Here is a 15,708-nt window from a genome sequence, read left to right as displayed (position 1 = left end):
ATTACAACTTTTCACCAAAAGATAACCTCACACTCATCATCATCATCTTCATCATCAACATCATCATCATTAGAGTTTTTCTCTATGAAAACTTTTGTGGCAAGGCGTGTATCTTTCACAACTTAATATCTTTTTCACATTTTACGTCTGCAATGTTTAATTCGTTTCGCGGTGGTCATGTCGGACACATGCGCTGCTGCACTATACCTTCTGCGCTGCTGACGCACTTTCTGCTGCATTCATATTTTATTTTCGAGTACAGCACCAGTGTTAGACGGCTTCTCTACTTCCTTTGCCCGTTGATGGCTTGTTCGGAAGTCTTGCGTTGTCTTCCGAGCGGATCCGACGAAAGACAGGGATTATTTCGCAACTCTGGCTTCCTTGTCTGGGTATTGCGGCACGCATTCCGCCAGCCTAATAGTCTTTTAAATTGGATTCTGAACAAGCAAGGCGCATGCAGGTCCGGTTGAGCAAGCCGAACAGTTGAACACGCTCGTACTCTTGAATTAGTCACGAAATACGAACGTGTCTGGTAGTGAAAAAGCTCCACCGAGGGTATGCGCTCCCATATTAATGAACGAGACGGCAGAAGCGTGGTTTTGATAGGCCGCTATTACCCAGTACCTGATTAGAATGGTTGCCCCTAAAGAAAGCAAAGTAAAAAGTAAACCGCAACTTTCGATATCAAGCAGATGAAAAAACAAAGCTCTTAGTTTGGATATGCGTGCTTTATACCATTGGGCAGTCCCCTTCCACAGCAACGAAGGCGCGGGCCAATACCGCTGGCGTTCGCCCTTATACGAATAGCATTAGCGCAGGGAGTCGTTTAAACGTTTTTGAGGAATGATAGCCTTTACTATTATTTAGGTTCTCGGTCAGCGATTCATAGAATCGCTAGAGTTGTAGAAGCTTAAGCAGTGAGCTTTCGATCCGAACATTACAGACAATTACAGAGCTATATATTATTTACAGACAATGACAGAGCTTTATTTATATGTATTGGCAAATCTAAGGAGAAGCAGGATATGCAAGCGAAGATAAAGTCAGCACAGGGCTCATATTATCTGATTATTTTCTTTTTCCTATTCTTGTCAGCGTTGCCGGTTGTGCTGTGGTCTCCTATATCATCGGGGTTAGGAAGCTGTGAGTGGCGGATGATATGAAAAACACTTGAGTGAGAGAAATAGCTACATTTTACATAAACCCGCTAGATTTAATTTAATGTGTATGTAAAAACAACTTCAGAAATCGCTGAAACCCATGCAAATATTATTCTTAACTATTGACGGAAAGTTAAAAACAGCGCCAAAATATAGACAATGACAGAGGAAGAGATTACACCGCGCTGACAGTAGTAGTAGTAGTTCATCACAAATCACGCGGTGTCGTAACTTCCTTTGTCCTTGTCTATACTTTTGCGCTGTTTTTACTTCCCAAGTATGAACCCTCAACTAGCCCAACTTTCGCTTTTATTGACGGAAAGCGTGAAAATAGTCACTGTATCATAGATGTCTCATTTAAACGCTTCACTATATAAGCGCACTTTACAGAACAGCCTCATCTGTACATGGTATGCGCTTATAAATTTCATACCTGAAGTTTCTTGGAAGTTATATAAAATTTTTGTGAATCTCGTTTGAATGTCGAACATTTTACGGCTTAGATCTACGGCTTGGAACACGAGAAGAAGCCATACCACTTTCGAGGACTGATGCTGCCAGTAATCTTCGACGACTTGCGCGTGAAATCACGTTTTCACTATGGTGCCCACCAAGCATCGATACGAATCGTCAACACCACCTCTTTGATGGCTCTCCGCATGCCCACTGGACTCGACCGAAGAGAAGCCACCCTTCTTCATCGCTTATGGCTAGGAGTGGCATTTACAAAATCTTACTCCTTTGTCATAGGAATGGCCGACAACGCTCTCTGCGATGCCTGTCATTGCGAAGAGACGCTACACCACATCCTGTGTGACTGTCCATTGTATGAAATCCAGAGACAGTCACTGGCGTCCGCTTTTGCGCGCATCGACAACAGCCAAATGTCTGTGGACACTATTCTGTCAATTGCCCGAGAGAAGACATTGCAACAGAAGGCGATGCAAGCTCTGTTGAAATTCCTACGCGACACCGACTTGAACAAGCGACTGTAACAGCAATGTCACACACCGCGAAAGACAAGACTGGACTATGACTGAGTGTGCGCGCATGTGCTGCCGAATGTGCTGTTTCTATTTTCCCTCTCTGCTCTCTTTCATCTCCCCCATCCCTCTTTCATGCGCAGGGTAGCAAACCGGCTGCCTATGGGCTGGTTAACCTCCTTGCCTTTCTTTTCCCTCTATTTTCCTTCCTTCCTTCCTTTCTACGGCTTAGATAAATCGTGTAGATATCATTCACTTGACTGGCAGTAAAATCAGAGGTGAAATAACTTGTATGTATTATGTGGATTTCAGTAGAAAAGTTGATTAGAAAAGACGGTCTCGATTTGATTTACTGCCGTTTTATCCGCAGTGATTTCTTTGTTGTTTCGATTTTGACATCAACACTTTTACACAGCCAAAAATAGCGCTACCTATTTGCAAAATAGTGCTACCTACCTATATATATTGTTACGAGGTTGGTTGCTTCTGAGCAAGATGTATTTGCAGAGTAAAAACTACAGGCAAGAGACACAATGGCTGATTGGCCCAGTCGCGCGCCTGTCAGTCGCACCTCTTCCTTTTCTTCCTCTCCGTAGCAGGACCCCCGGGCGTTGGAGCGCCGTCTCGGCGAGAGTCCGGAGAAGTGCGACAGAAGTAGGGTTTCATGCGCGAAACATGGACAATGTCAACTAGTGACGAACTTGGTGACGTACTGGAGTGCAATGGCGCGATCTCGTAGGTTACGTCGCTAACTTGACGTAAGACTAGGTAGGGTCCGGCGTATCGGGACAAAAGTTTTTCGGAGAGACCTACACGGCGACACGGTGACCAGAGGAGCACGTGGTCACCTGGGGCAAACGTTATATTTCGATGCCGGTGGTCGTAGCGGGCTTTTTGCATATCCTGTGACCTGGTGAGGCGAGACTGGGCAACTTGACGAGCCATGTGAGCCCGATCAATGGCTTCGCGCGCGTACTCGGAAGCAGATGGCACGAGAGGCAAGGTGGTTTCAAATGGCAATATGGGGTCGCGACCATATAAAAGATAAAAAGGCGAGAATCCCGCAGTGTCATGTCGAGAGGAGTTATATGCGAAGGTCACATAGGCCAACGTGGTATCCCAGTCTCGATGATCATCGGAGACGTACATCGAAAGCATCTCTGTGAGCGTGCGGTTGAGACGTTCAGTTAGGCCATTAGTTTGTGGGTGGTAGGCGGTAGATAGCTTATGCGCTGTAGCACACGAGCGAAGGAGGTCATCGACAACTTTGGACAGGAAAGAGCGGCCGCGGTCCGTAAGCAGCTGTCGGGGTGCACCATGGTGTAAGATGACGTCATGAAGAAGAAAATCCGCGACGTCAGTGGCGCAACTGGTTGGCATGGCCTTTGTTATCGCGTAACGGGTCGCATAATCTGTGGCGACGGCAATCCATTTATTTCCGAGTGTCGTCGTCGGAAAAGGGCCAAGAAGGTCGAGTCCCACGCGATGAAATGGTTCAGAGGGGACTTCAATTGGGTGAAGATATCCAGCTGGCAGCAAAGAAGGTCTTTTCCGGCGCTGGCAGAGGTCGCAAGTGGCGACATATCGACGTACGCTGCGGTACAATCCAGGCCAGAAAAATCGACGTCGCACGCGGTCGTATGTGCGGGAAACGCCGAGGTGTCCCGCTGTTGGTGCGTCGTGAAGTTGTTGAAGTATGGCAGGCCGTAGATGACGAGGGATGACAAGCAGAAGCTCAGGGCCTTCAGTGGTGACGTTGCGGCGGTAGAGGATGCCGTCATGCAGCACGAACATACGGGATTCAGCGTCATGGCTGTCAGACTGGATGGCGTCGATGATAGTGCGCAATGACTCATCCCGTCGTTGTTCGATGCGCATATCGCTGACGTCTGTGAACGCCATTACTCTGCTCTCCAGGTCAGGCGCAACGGGATCAGGAGGATCTACCGGATATCGAGAAAGACAGTCTGCGTCCTTGTGCAAACGGCCAGACTTGTAGCTGACGCTAAACGAAAATTCCTGAAGCCTCAGAGCCCAGCGAGCCAGACGTCCAGTCGGGTCCTTCAGAGAAGTCAGCCAACAGAGGGCGTGGTGGTCCGTAACGACAGTGAAAATGCGACCATATAAATATGGCCGAAACTTGGCGACGGCCCAAACTAAAGCTAGACACTCTCTCTCGGTGATGGAATAATTCATCTCCTGGGGAGAAAGCAGGCGACTGGCGTAAGCTATCACGCACTGTCTACCGTGGTGCCGCTGAGCGAGAACTGCGCCGATACCGTGGCCACTGGCGTCGGTGCGAACCTCTGTGGCAGCAGAAGGATTAAAGTGGGCAAGTATGGGGGGCGTAGTTAGGTAGCCGATGAGAGCGGCGAACGCTTGAGCCTGCTCAGGGCCCCATGAGAATGTGGTATCCTTCTTCAGCAAATCTGTCAGTGGCCGGGCAACGTCGGCGAAGTTTTTCACAAAACGGCGAAAGTAGGAACATAAGCCGACGAAGCTACGGACATCGGATGTAGAACGGGGCACTGGAAAGCTACGGACGACGCGGATCTTTTCGGGATCTGGTTGGACACCATCGGCGTTTACAATATGGCCCAGAATGGCAATCTGACGGTGACCAAATTGACACTTCTTGGAATTGAGTTGTAGCCCAGCTGTTCTGAAGACTGCGAGAATTGCAGCGAGACGGGTCAGGTGGCTATCGAAAGTAGATGAAAAGACTATCACATCGTCTAGGTAACAAAGACAAGTAGACCACTTGTAACCACGCAGGAGAGAGTCCATCATTCGTTCGAATGTGGCAGGGGCGTTACAGAGTCCAAAAGGCATGACCTTAAACTGGTATAAACCATCTGGTGTAATGAAGGCCGTCTTCTCGCGGTCCATTTCATCGACAGAAATCTGCCAGTAGCCGGACCGAAGATCTATAGACGAGAAGTATGTAGCCCCGTGTAGGCAGTCCAACGCGTCATCGATGCGTGGTAGCGGGTACACGTCTTTGCGTGTGATCTTGTTTAGGTGGCGATAGTCAACGCAGAAGCGCCAGGTACCATCTTTTTTCTTCACAAGGACGACAGGGGAGGCCCAAGGACTACTTGATGGTTCTATGACACCTTTGTTGAGCATTTTGTCCACTTCTGCTTGGATAACTCTACGCTCAGTGGGGGAGACACGATAGGGGCGTCGGCGAATAGGACTGGCGTCACCAGTATTTATACGGTGCTGAACAGTGGATGTTTGCCCTAGAGGTCTGTCGTCGAAAGAAAAAATGTCGGTATATGACGCGAGAAGGCGATGGATGTCATTGGCTTGCGCAGGATTGAGGTCGGGTGCAATCATCTTCGAGAAACGATCTGGCCGAGAACAGGTGCTGTTCGCTACAGGAGACTGAAGTAAATCAATCTCGGTGGTGAGCGCTGCTATTTCGAATTCGTCAGCATTAGATACGCTGGCCAAGAACATGCCACGAGGAAGCACTTGAGGGCACAAGCTGAAATTGAGAAGTGGAAGCGAGGTACAATTGTCAGTAACAGTCACAAGCGTATGGGGAATGGCAATGTTGCGGCTCAAGAGGACGTCGGCGAGAGGAAGGAGGACATATTGACCATCGGGAACTTGGGGCTGTGCGGTCAAAACGACGAAGGTGGCTGCCTGAGCTGACAGCCGCACATCCTGAAGAGAGCACAGGCGCGGCGGGGCAGTGTGGGGTTCAGCGACTATCTGAGGCAACTCTAGCTGAAGAACGCCTGTAGCACAATCGATCAGAGCAGAATGATTCGACAAGAAGTCCAGGCCTAGGATAATGTCATAAGGGCAGTGGTCAATCACGGCTAAAATGACAGAAGTAGTGTGGTCCTTTATACGTAAGCGGGCAGTGCACAGACCGAGAACCATCGGCGTGCCGCCATCGGCCACACGGAGCATTTGTGCAGCCGCTGGTGTCAGAACTTTCTTTAAACGTGTGCGTAGGCTTGAACTCATGACCGAAATGCTTGCGCCGGTGTCGACAAGTGCTTGTACAGGTTCGCCGTCTACTTTAACGTCTATTACACTTCGTCTGGTGGGAACGGAAAGAGGATTTGCTGCGGAAGTCGTCAATGCAGCACCACCTCCGGGGGCTGCATTTCTCAGTTTTCCGAGACAACGCGGCCGGAAGCCACGGGGGACGAGAAGCGCCGTGGCTGCGGCGAACGGGACGATGGACGACGTGTTTGCGGCGATCGAGACTGGTGCCCACGTGGTGAAGGCGAGCGGCTGTACCAAGTGTTCCGAGAATGGTCAATGGCATTGGGCTCTTCGGCAGGTGGAAAGGTGCGGGCGGTATCGTCGAAACGGGTCATATTGGTCGTTGCGCGATGTGCCGAGGACCATGTGTTGCGGCAGTAACGGGCAATATGTCCAACGCGGTGGCAGTTGAAACATATAGGGCGGTCATCTGCAGTTCGCCACTCAGCCGGGTTGCGAGTACGTGGAGAAGACCGTCGGTCGGAGAAGGGCATCACGAAAGGGCGTTCGCTGACTCTAGGCGCGGTGACATGGCACACGGAATGCACTCCGATGTTTTCAAGCTCCTGGCGCACGATGGCTTGAACAAGAGGAACAGTAACAGGAGTGGCATCGGTACTGCGCGAATAGAACGCCGAGGGCGCCATAGCTTCCAGTTCACGACGAACAATGCGTGTAAGGTCTCCCGGCGGCGATGCACGTTGTGGTGTTGACTGGTCCTCGCAAGTAGATGTTGCAGCGGTGTTTGGGAGTCGAGCGAATGTTTGTAGAATGCGGCGACTTTTCACTTGCTCGAACTGACGACACTCTTTGATGATCGCGTCTACGGTGGAACAGCCCTTGCACATCAGGAGATTGAACGCGTCGTCGGCAATCCCTTTCAGAACATGTCCCACCTTGTCACCTTCTGTCATGTCGCTTTCGGCCTTTCGGCAAAGGGCCAGCACGTCTTGAATGTAAGCGAGGTATGACTCCGTAGGGGATTGGGCACGGCAGGCCAATTCCTTTTTGGCGGCGATCTTCCGACTGGCGGTTTTGCCAAACACCTCTCGCATCTTTGCTTTGCATTGGTCCCAGCTTGTGAGTTCTTCTTCATTGTTCTCATACCACACCTTGGCCGTTTGGCCGTGCCTCTCAAATAGAACAGCACATTAGCCAACTGAAGTGTGGGATCCCATCTGTTCGGCACACTCACTCGTTCAAACATGGCCAGCCAATCATCAACGTCGACGCCATCGGTTCCGCAGAATGTACCGGGATCCTTGAGAGGCGTGAAAACGTACGGTTGCGACGCCATGTTCGTCGGAGACGCTGACGTTGACGCGGAGGGCTGAGCATTGGCCATGGCTGGAAGGGCGATGCGACGTCCGCTGCGGAGCTCCGTTGCCTGATGGTTACCCAGCACCTCTCACCAATATGTTACGAGGTTGGTTGCTTCTGAGCAAGATGTATTTGCAGAGTAAAAACTACAGGCAAGAGACACAATGGCTGATTGGCCCAGTCGCGCGCCTGTTGTTGTTGTTGTTGTTGCCCCTTCGCACTGGCACATACCCACTATGGGGGATTGGCCATGAAATCTAGAAGTAGCCTGTATGAGATCTACTAAAAGGTTTATCCTAAATGAAAAACTAATGATATAATAGAAAAGAATAATTAACTAGAAAAAGAATATTAAACTAAACAAATAATTGAAGATTGAATCAAGAAGAGTAAAGGGGAGGTAATACTACAGTGTAAGACAGAAATTTTGAGTAGACCAGACAATCGAGCTTATCTCACCCGGTCACAATCAAATGAATATGCAAATTTCATTCAAAATTAGACAAGTGTCGTCAGAAATATATTTAAGCAGGCATTATTATGACATGCGCTTTGATTCTCGAATGAAATTGCATACAGCATCGAATACGCTCCTGTGGCAATGTCCCAAGCTAAAGGCACCGAAACTTAGAACATTATCTGCAGTTAAATTTAATCCTACTGCGTGAAACGGAACAATTAAAAGTCTTTTCCTAATTAATGAATAGTTTTTACATGTTATAAAGTAATGCTCTATTGTTTCCGTTTCTTCACAAAATGGACACAGGGGGGATATCGCCAGACCAGCTCTGTGCAAGTAAAAGTTTAATGGAGGGACACGACATCGAAATTTGGTTAAAATAACTTCTAACTTTTTAGATTGACTCCACTGAGGTTTCCAGGGATATGTAAGGTGCTGATAGTCCGTATATTTAGTAATATTTTCCATCATATCCGTATAAATAGCCAATTTTCTATATCTGATCGACACTATGTGTTCCGATTCTGGTAGTACCGAGATCACAGGGCCATCAAGTGTGGCTCGAGATAGTGAATCGGCCATTTCATTCGCGCGCCTGTCAGTCGCACCTCTTCCTTTTCTTCCTCTCCGTAGCAATATATATATATGAAGGGCACTAGAAAGTACGCGCTCACTGAAATATTCCCAGCGCTGCAGATCAGGATTTATTGATGGATTATCGTGCGCACGTCGGCTTATTGCCTCACAAGCGCCTCAAAAATACTTCACAGGAACCCGGCAAAAGTCGTCAAAGTCACATACTAATCGCAAAACTAAAAGCAGCATGTTATCCACTTGTCAGCTCTACGGTTTCACTCAAGGTTGGCTCAAGTGCAGTTCAAATCAACTGCTACCACTAGAACTTCAACTTCGCTTCATCATTTAGAAACCGGAAATTGAAAGAAAAAAAGAAAAGACAGAAAAGAAGCATGGTATTGAGAGTTTTAAAAATGCGAAAGATTGTTTGCTTTCTTATATTGTGTGCGTATTTTTTTTTTACGGTGGGAAGACACAATACAAACTGCGTCCTGGATTCGCATGTGGTATCGACGGTGCGATGCTGTCGTTGGCGTCGTCGCCCGTATATTTCCCGGCGTCTTTAAGCGTCTAAACATAGCTGAAGGGCACTCGCTCGCAGGCCTTCTCATTAGCGCCGATCGCTAAGCTCGTTTCCAGCGTCAACGACAAGATAGGCGACGTCGACGCTATAGGAGTCATCAAAGCGGCGCGGGGCTTTGGTTACGCGTGGGACGCCGATATTCGGGATTTGAATTCGCAAAGCTTGTCGAGTTCGGCCTTACGTATGTCGTTGAGCGAAAAACAGCAGTCGAAAAGTCTTACATCGAGCGAGGAGTGTGTGGAAAGGTGCTGCCATCTCTCGTATGCCCTAAGGCCTCACCGTACGCACCCGTTTGCGAAGCGTCAAAGCGTGGCTTTCTGACGCGACTTTCAGTGCAAAAATGTTTACACCCTAGAGGGTGTAAAACGGGTGTACACATCAAGAGCACCGATATGAACACTCTTTTACACTCCCATTTTAAAATTTAGGGTGTTGGTGAACAAAACACCCTCAAAACACCCCATTCACACCCATATATTTGGGGTTTTACGAACAAGGCTACAAATGATTGATTGATATTTGGGGCTTAACGTCGCAAAACTACCATATGATTATGAGAGACGCCATAGTGGAAGGCTCAGGAAATTTTGACCACCTGAGGTTCTTTAACGTGCACCCAAACTTGAGCACACGGGCCTACAAGGCTACTAATGCTCGACATTTTCGGGCAGTTTTGCTTATATTGTTAGTATACATTAACCATCTTGATACCAGCAAGGCTCCTACTACTTGCGGGTCTAGTAATGAATCGAAGCAGGAAGTAATGCGACCGAAACGCAGTTTTCATCGATAAAGCACGCAAACTACTACACTCTTCTAGTACACTGCATAACGTGGCCCCGAGCCCCACTTCCCATGAATAGAGTAGGATCTGAGTACGCGGCGCCACATCAGAGAGCCAGGCGCTGTCACGCAGCAACGGGTGCTTTGGTCAGACCTTTAGAGCACGCACTCTGAGCATCTGTTCCTGGAATGACCCACTTATCCTGCATATACCGTCGTCGCCAGATGATGGCGGTAACATATTGGACACAACCCTCAAGATAACAATAGATATAGGTGAAATTTCCGCAAGCTCACTTTTCCAGAAGGAAGCCTTTAGAAGCCTTATCAAACGCGAAACTGGACCGTCGGCGTCGTCATCAGCGGCGTCAACACGAGTGATGCAAAAAAAAATATCCTAAATGACGTCCTGGTGGCATCTTTATGACGTCACCTTGTAATGTTGATTGATTGATTGATATGTGGGGTTTAACGTCCCAAAACCACTATATGATTATGAGAGACGCCGTAGTGGAGGGCTCCGGAAATTTAGACCACCTGGGGTTCTTTAACGTGCACCCAAATCTGAGCACACGGGCCTACAACATTTCCGCCTCCATCGGAAATGCAGCCGCCGCAGCCGGGATTCGAACCCGCGCCCTGCGGGTCAGCAGCCGAGTACATTAGCCACTAGACCACCGCGGCGGGGCAGTCACATTGTAATGTCAACACGTCACATCGTCGCTTGGTCAAAGGTGATCCGATCACGGAGGCAGTGCGAAAGAAGGTTCATGGGGCGCGGAAAGTTTGCAATGCCTCCCACGCCGGACGCAGTGCTAAACTACACGTTAGGCACCGGAAAGTATCGGGGGTAGGGGATCGATACGCCGACTCCTCTTAGGCGATTGCGTATGGAACCCGGTTAGTTTTATCGTCTTCTTCGGATTAAGCGCGTCTTATGTTCAGCCGGCCTCTCCAGTGCCGTATCTTGTCTATACGACAAGAGTAAAAAACGGAAACGCGTTAGCGAACCTTTTTGTGCACTTCCGGCCCATATATGCCACCGTGCGTGGTTTGCTTCTACCATCTTGCATCAACCACGCACGCATTTTACGTGTGCCCATAATTACATCGAAAGTAATGCGTGTAAAGTAATATTAGTGTAGATCAATGTCTTTGTAATCAATTACTATTGAGTGCTCGACAGCGCTATCTGTGATATACTGCGTGCATTTTACCGCAACCCGAAGAGCTCAACGTCATACGGAACTTCAACGTGATGTGAAACGTCGTACGAAACTTGCATATACTCCCGAATCGGGCTATCTGAACACTTTACCCGACATTTTTCGTGTTGTACGAGGTTAGGCGCACGTTCATAGGGAAGTTAGTGTCCTGAACTGCAATAATAAAGAAAACAGAAAAAAGTTTTAGAAAGCATGGGGAGCAATGGAAAATTAGAGAACCACGTGACTGTGTCAAAGCACTAAGGGCAGAGCGTTGAGAGGCAGCTCCTCAACATTCCAAGATGGCCAGCTTTCGACAAACGTAGTTTCTCTATCAAACCACAACTGCGCTGAACGACCGTCTCTTCAATACACTGGAGCAGAAAAAGGGTACCGTATGGTGAATAACGGTTTCTATCATAAAAATTAGCGCAGATTGCGCTAATACGCGAAAGGCTGGGTCCCAGCTGAGTGGGTGGGCACTAACTGGTGGCTAGTTTTTTACAGCGAAAGCTGTCAAGAGGTCACAAGGGTCACGTGCGGCCTTGTCCCGTCTGTACACAAGTATTTCGTAACTGAAACATACTGCAGTAAACTGGAACTTAGGTGCCGGGCCAGCGTACGAGACGGAGCAGCTATCATTGGGTCGGCCTTACATCTGGCGCCGGAGTGTTTAGGCAGCTGGTGCACTAATAATATATCGCCGGGCCGCCAGAGACACCGCTTCCGGCGCAGCAGCCAAGGATGCGGCTTTTAAGTGAAGTGCGTATACAGCTACAAGGGAACCCGAGAAATGCTCCCGTCTGCATCCCTGTCTGCGCGCAAGAAACTTTCGAGTACCCGACGTCGGACGTATGACTTGGGCCGCTTTAACGTGTACAAACTACGGCGTTTCTGACGGCCGAGCAAAACGGGAACTGACCCGTTCAGCTGACGCATGGGGTCAAGTCTTGTCGGCTGTGACAACGAGAAAAATAAATGACGCTGCACTGGCTTGGAGAAGAAAATGCGGATGTATTGGCTAATTACTTGCCTCTGAAAAGAGATGGTCAAGTTTTCGAGGACCTTCAAGTGAGGCTTGTATATAAATGCGAAGCATTTTGTTAGTAGACTGCAGGCGTTTTGAACATTCCTGTCAACGTATCTATCTAGCCGCTATATAACATCTGAGCGCTCTTGTGATCATCGCCTTAACTTATGGTAGACCAAAATTATTATGGGAGGGTAAAAGGGTTTGAGGATTACATCTGGCTGATTATGAAATGAATAAAATCAATAATAAAATCAATAAAATCATGTGCGTCGTGCCTCATAACTGCTAATACACTTTTTTAACAGCGCGAGAAGTTGAAGACATTAAGAAAATTTGAGAACACACGTGGTGATCTGAACGTTATCTTGCTTGTTCTTGCGGTCGCAGTCTAAGAACGTGTATCAGCAATGAACCAACTATAGCGTGCCAGAGCGTATTGCTTACTAAACTGCCTGTTCAATTTCACATGCGTAGCACCAAAATTTCTGCAGCCTTTTGAACACTTCTTCTGATGTGGCTCACTGGGAGGCCAGGTTAGATCCTGTTCGTCAAGGGCCAAACCACTCAGCTTGCTTAAGCTCTTCATCTTTCGTAGAAGCCTCTGTCCTGTTGGCCGTCATAGTTGGTTCCGCTGCTGCATTTCAATTGGTACGCGACAGCAATGTTCATGAAGGCCAACAACGCAAAGCACCCTTCATTGCCGAACGAGTTTAGTCGGATGGCTACTGCTGCTAAGGCAATGTAATACCTAACTTAATAACATAAAAAATGCTTGAAAACTCAATGCCATGCTGACACAATGTTATAATTACTGAATAACAACAAAAAAAGAGGAATCGACTAATTCCCATGTTAGACAAAACCAAGGGAATCCGATCAGCCGTTTCGAAATGCAGGCTGTGGAGTCGTAAATTGAATTTCCGTATTCTTTGTTCTTGGTGTTGGCTGTATGGTGTCCTGACTATATGGTGTTGAATAAGTGTATGTTCGGTTTTCCGATGAAAATGTTGACTTGAGAACGTTAGGCTTTTCGTGAAGTTGGTTCGCTACCCCTGCTGGACGCAGGGTCTTCCCCACACTTCCACCCTTTGTGCAGTCTGGTTATCAGGCAATGTTGATGCGTAGTACTCGGACAGTGTAGTACTCCTCCCTTTGTAGTGTCGTCACAGACTCCTCTTTCACAAAAACCACGATATATGATTATCAGGGACTTCGTAGTGGAGGGCTACGGGAATTTTGACCACCTGACGTTCTTTATCATGCACATAAACCTAAATTCACGGGCCTTTAACGATTGACTCCATCGAAATGCGACCGCGGTGGCCGGCGTTCGATCCAGCGACTTTCGGATCAGCAGTCGAGCGACATATAGACACTAGAGACCACCATGGCGGGTTCCTTTTTCATTATCTTTATACCAAGTTCTGGGTAGCGTCACTTTCTTTTCTCTGTCCGTCATAGTGGAGCAGGGGTTATGGGGAACGGCTGCTGACCCTACTAAAGTCGTAGCTTATATCCCGATCGCAGTGTTCCTATTTCGATAGAGGCAAAATGGTATAGGTCCGTGTGCTTTGTGATGTCGGCGCACGTTAAAGAACGCCTAATGGTCAAAATTGTCAGAGCCCTTCACTACGGCGTCTTTCATAATCATATGGCGGTTTTGGGACGTGAAACCCCAGATATTATTATTATCTGTCTTTTTCTCTCTCTGTCCATCTCTTATTCGTCGAAATCAAACCACCGCAGCAGATTCTCATGCACGGACTATACCGGAATCTACTTGACGCCCGTTTGGGAACGTATGGTCTTGCTCTTAAGGCTCGTAATTCCCTCCTTCTCCCAGGACATCGACCTGGAGGGCTTCCAGGCGTTCATGGACACCTACCTGGAGATGGACACCCCGCGGGACTTGGTCAAGCACTTGTTCCTCTCGTTCGTCCGAAAGCCCGCCCCGCCACGCGCGCAGATCGCCGATGGAAGACTGCTCAAGGTACGTGCCACCTCCACTTTCGCTTGCTATCGAAACAAGAATTACAGGAGTCACTACTAACTTCGCTTCTGACAACTCGTGCGTCCGCATATGTCGTCTTTTTCTGGAAAGTCATCTGTCAATTTATTTTATAGGTGGAAGGAATGAAATGCATCTTCGCAAAGTACAACTTATTCTTCGATATGTGTCATATAAACGAACTCAGCTTTGAAGCTATTTAAAGCGTGTCGCAGAATAAATTACCTTCGTACCTATATGTGAGCTAGTTGGGCTAGTTGTGTAATGTAAGAACGAGTCTGTAAGGGGCAAAGTTTGAAAAAGGGTAAAAATACTTGTGTGACACCAAAATGCCACGTGAAAAATTATACTAATATATAGTTTCTCTACAAAGTTCCATCACGTCACAGCACTACCTTTTTGGGAGAAAAAAATCCATGCTAATTTTGAGTCACGCTGAATGGCTTTCCGCGTCTACAGCGTGCTCTACAGTGTTAGGACGCTTGCGCACTTGTGTATTAGTAGTGTGTTGACTCGCACTAAAAAACGTGGGCGTGCAGTTCTTTCACCGCTGCTTTTCAAAAGCCCAACGTATTTCCCGCCTTATAGTATGCGGATGTCCTGCAAGAAAGAATGCTATTACCTGGCGTGTGTTTGTGTACTGACTTTGTAGTAGTGCTGATACGAAACGGCTTTGTGTCGCGATGAATGCTCGCGCTTGCATCGCCTGCTGGTAGTCTGCCCTGCTAGCGATAGCATTACACGGCCTAGTGGTAGTTTAGTACTAGCAGTGCCTTGATCGATTCATTTCAGGTCATGCCTTGCTTGCATCTATTTATGGCTGTGTTTAGCGACATGAGTAGTGCATCTATTTTTTTATTAGATTTATTTCAGTTTTCTTGCTCATTGACAAAAGCTACGTAGAATGTAGTTAGTGCGCTTGTTTCCTGCATCGTTTTACCGAATTTCCTGCGGTATACTTCTTCTCTTCAATGTTTATCTCTGAAGACCATATCTGAGAGTAATAAGCTGAAGAGGGAAAATGTGTTTTTTACCGTTTCAGTACCTTGTTATTAACTGAATACAAATGTGACCTATATATATATATATATATATATATATATATATATATATATATATATATATATATATATATATATATATATATATATATATATATATATATATATATATATATATGCGCTCAAATCAAAGCACCATTGGTTTTTATTCCTTCTTTATTTATATGGCGTTATATATCTGCTTCGGGCGCGTAACCGTGTTTTGGAGACTCGTAGAATTTGTCCACTTTTCCGAGGTTTGGGTCGTGATGGTCGGGCTTATGGTGTTCGTATATTATATCTGTATCTAGCAGACGTAGATACCACACTGTGGGAAACGCTGAATACGGCCAGCTGAAAACCATATTTCAATCATATTAATAATACGTTTCCTTCGTGTGTTTTTGACCTTAATACTGACGTCCACAGGCGTGCTCAGGGTTCCCCATCAGCGAAGAGGGGGGGGTGGTAGGGAGGCGGAGCAATACTTCAGTGCATCTACCCCCTCCCACCCCCCAAACAGCGCTGTGCGACGGCTGTTTTTCATTT

General features: G+C 47.5%; 1 protein-coding gene across 3 annotated transcripts in view; it reads left to right on the top strand.

Annotated features, from left to right (window-relative positions):
* Nucleotides 1-15,708, top strand: part of Dgk (diacyl glycerol kinase 1) — a 422,138-nt gene that overhangs the window by 320,658 nt on the left and 85,772 nt on the right. For all 3 annotated transcript variants that reach the window (XM_075892403.1, XM_075892402.1, XM_075892401.1), the window contains one exon: nt 13,955-14,101. In XM_075892403.1, coding sequence (XP_075748518.1) covers nt 13,955-14,101 — 147 coding nt within the window. The remainder of the gene's footprint in view (nt 1-13,954; nt 14,102-15,708) is intronic.

Source organism: Rhipicephalus microplus, chromosome 4 (genome assembly GCF_043290135.1).
Source record: "Rhipicephalus microplus isolate Deutch F79 chromosome 4, USDA_Rmic, whole genome shotgun sequence".
Lineage (NCBI taxonomy): Eukaryota > Metazoa > Arthropoda > Arachnida > Ixodida > Ixodidae > Rhipicephalus > Rhipicephalus microplus.
This window is presented reverse-complemented; position numbering and strand designations above follow the sequence as displayed.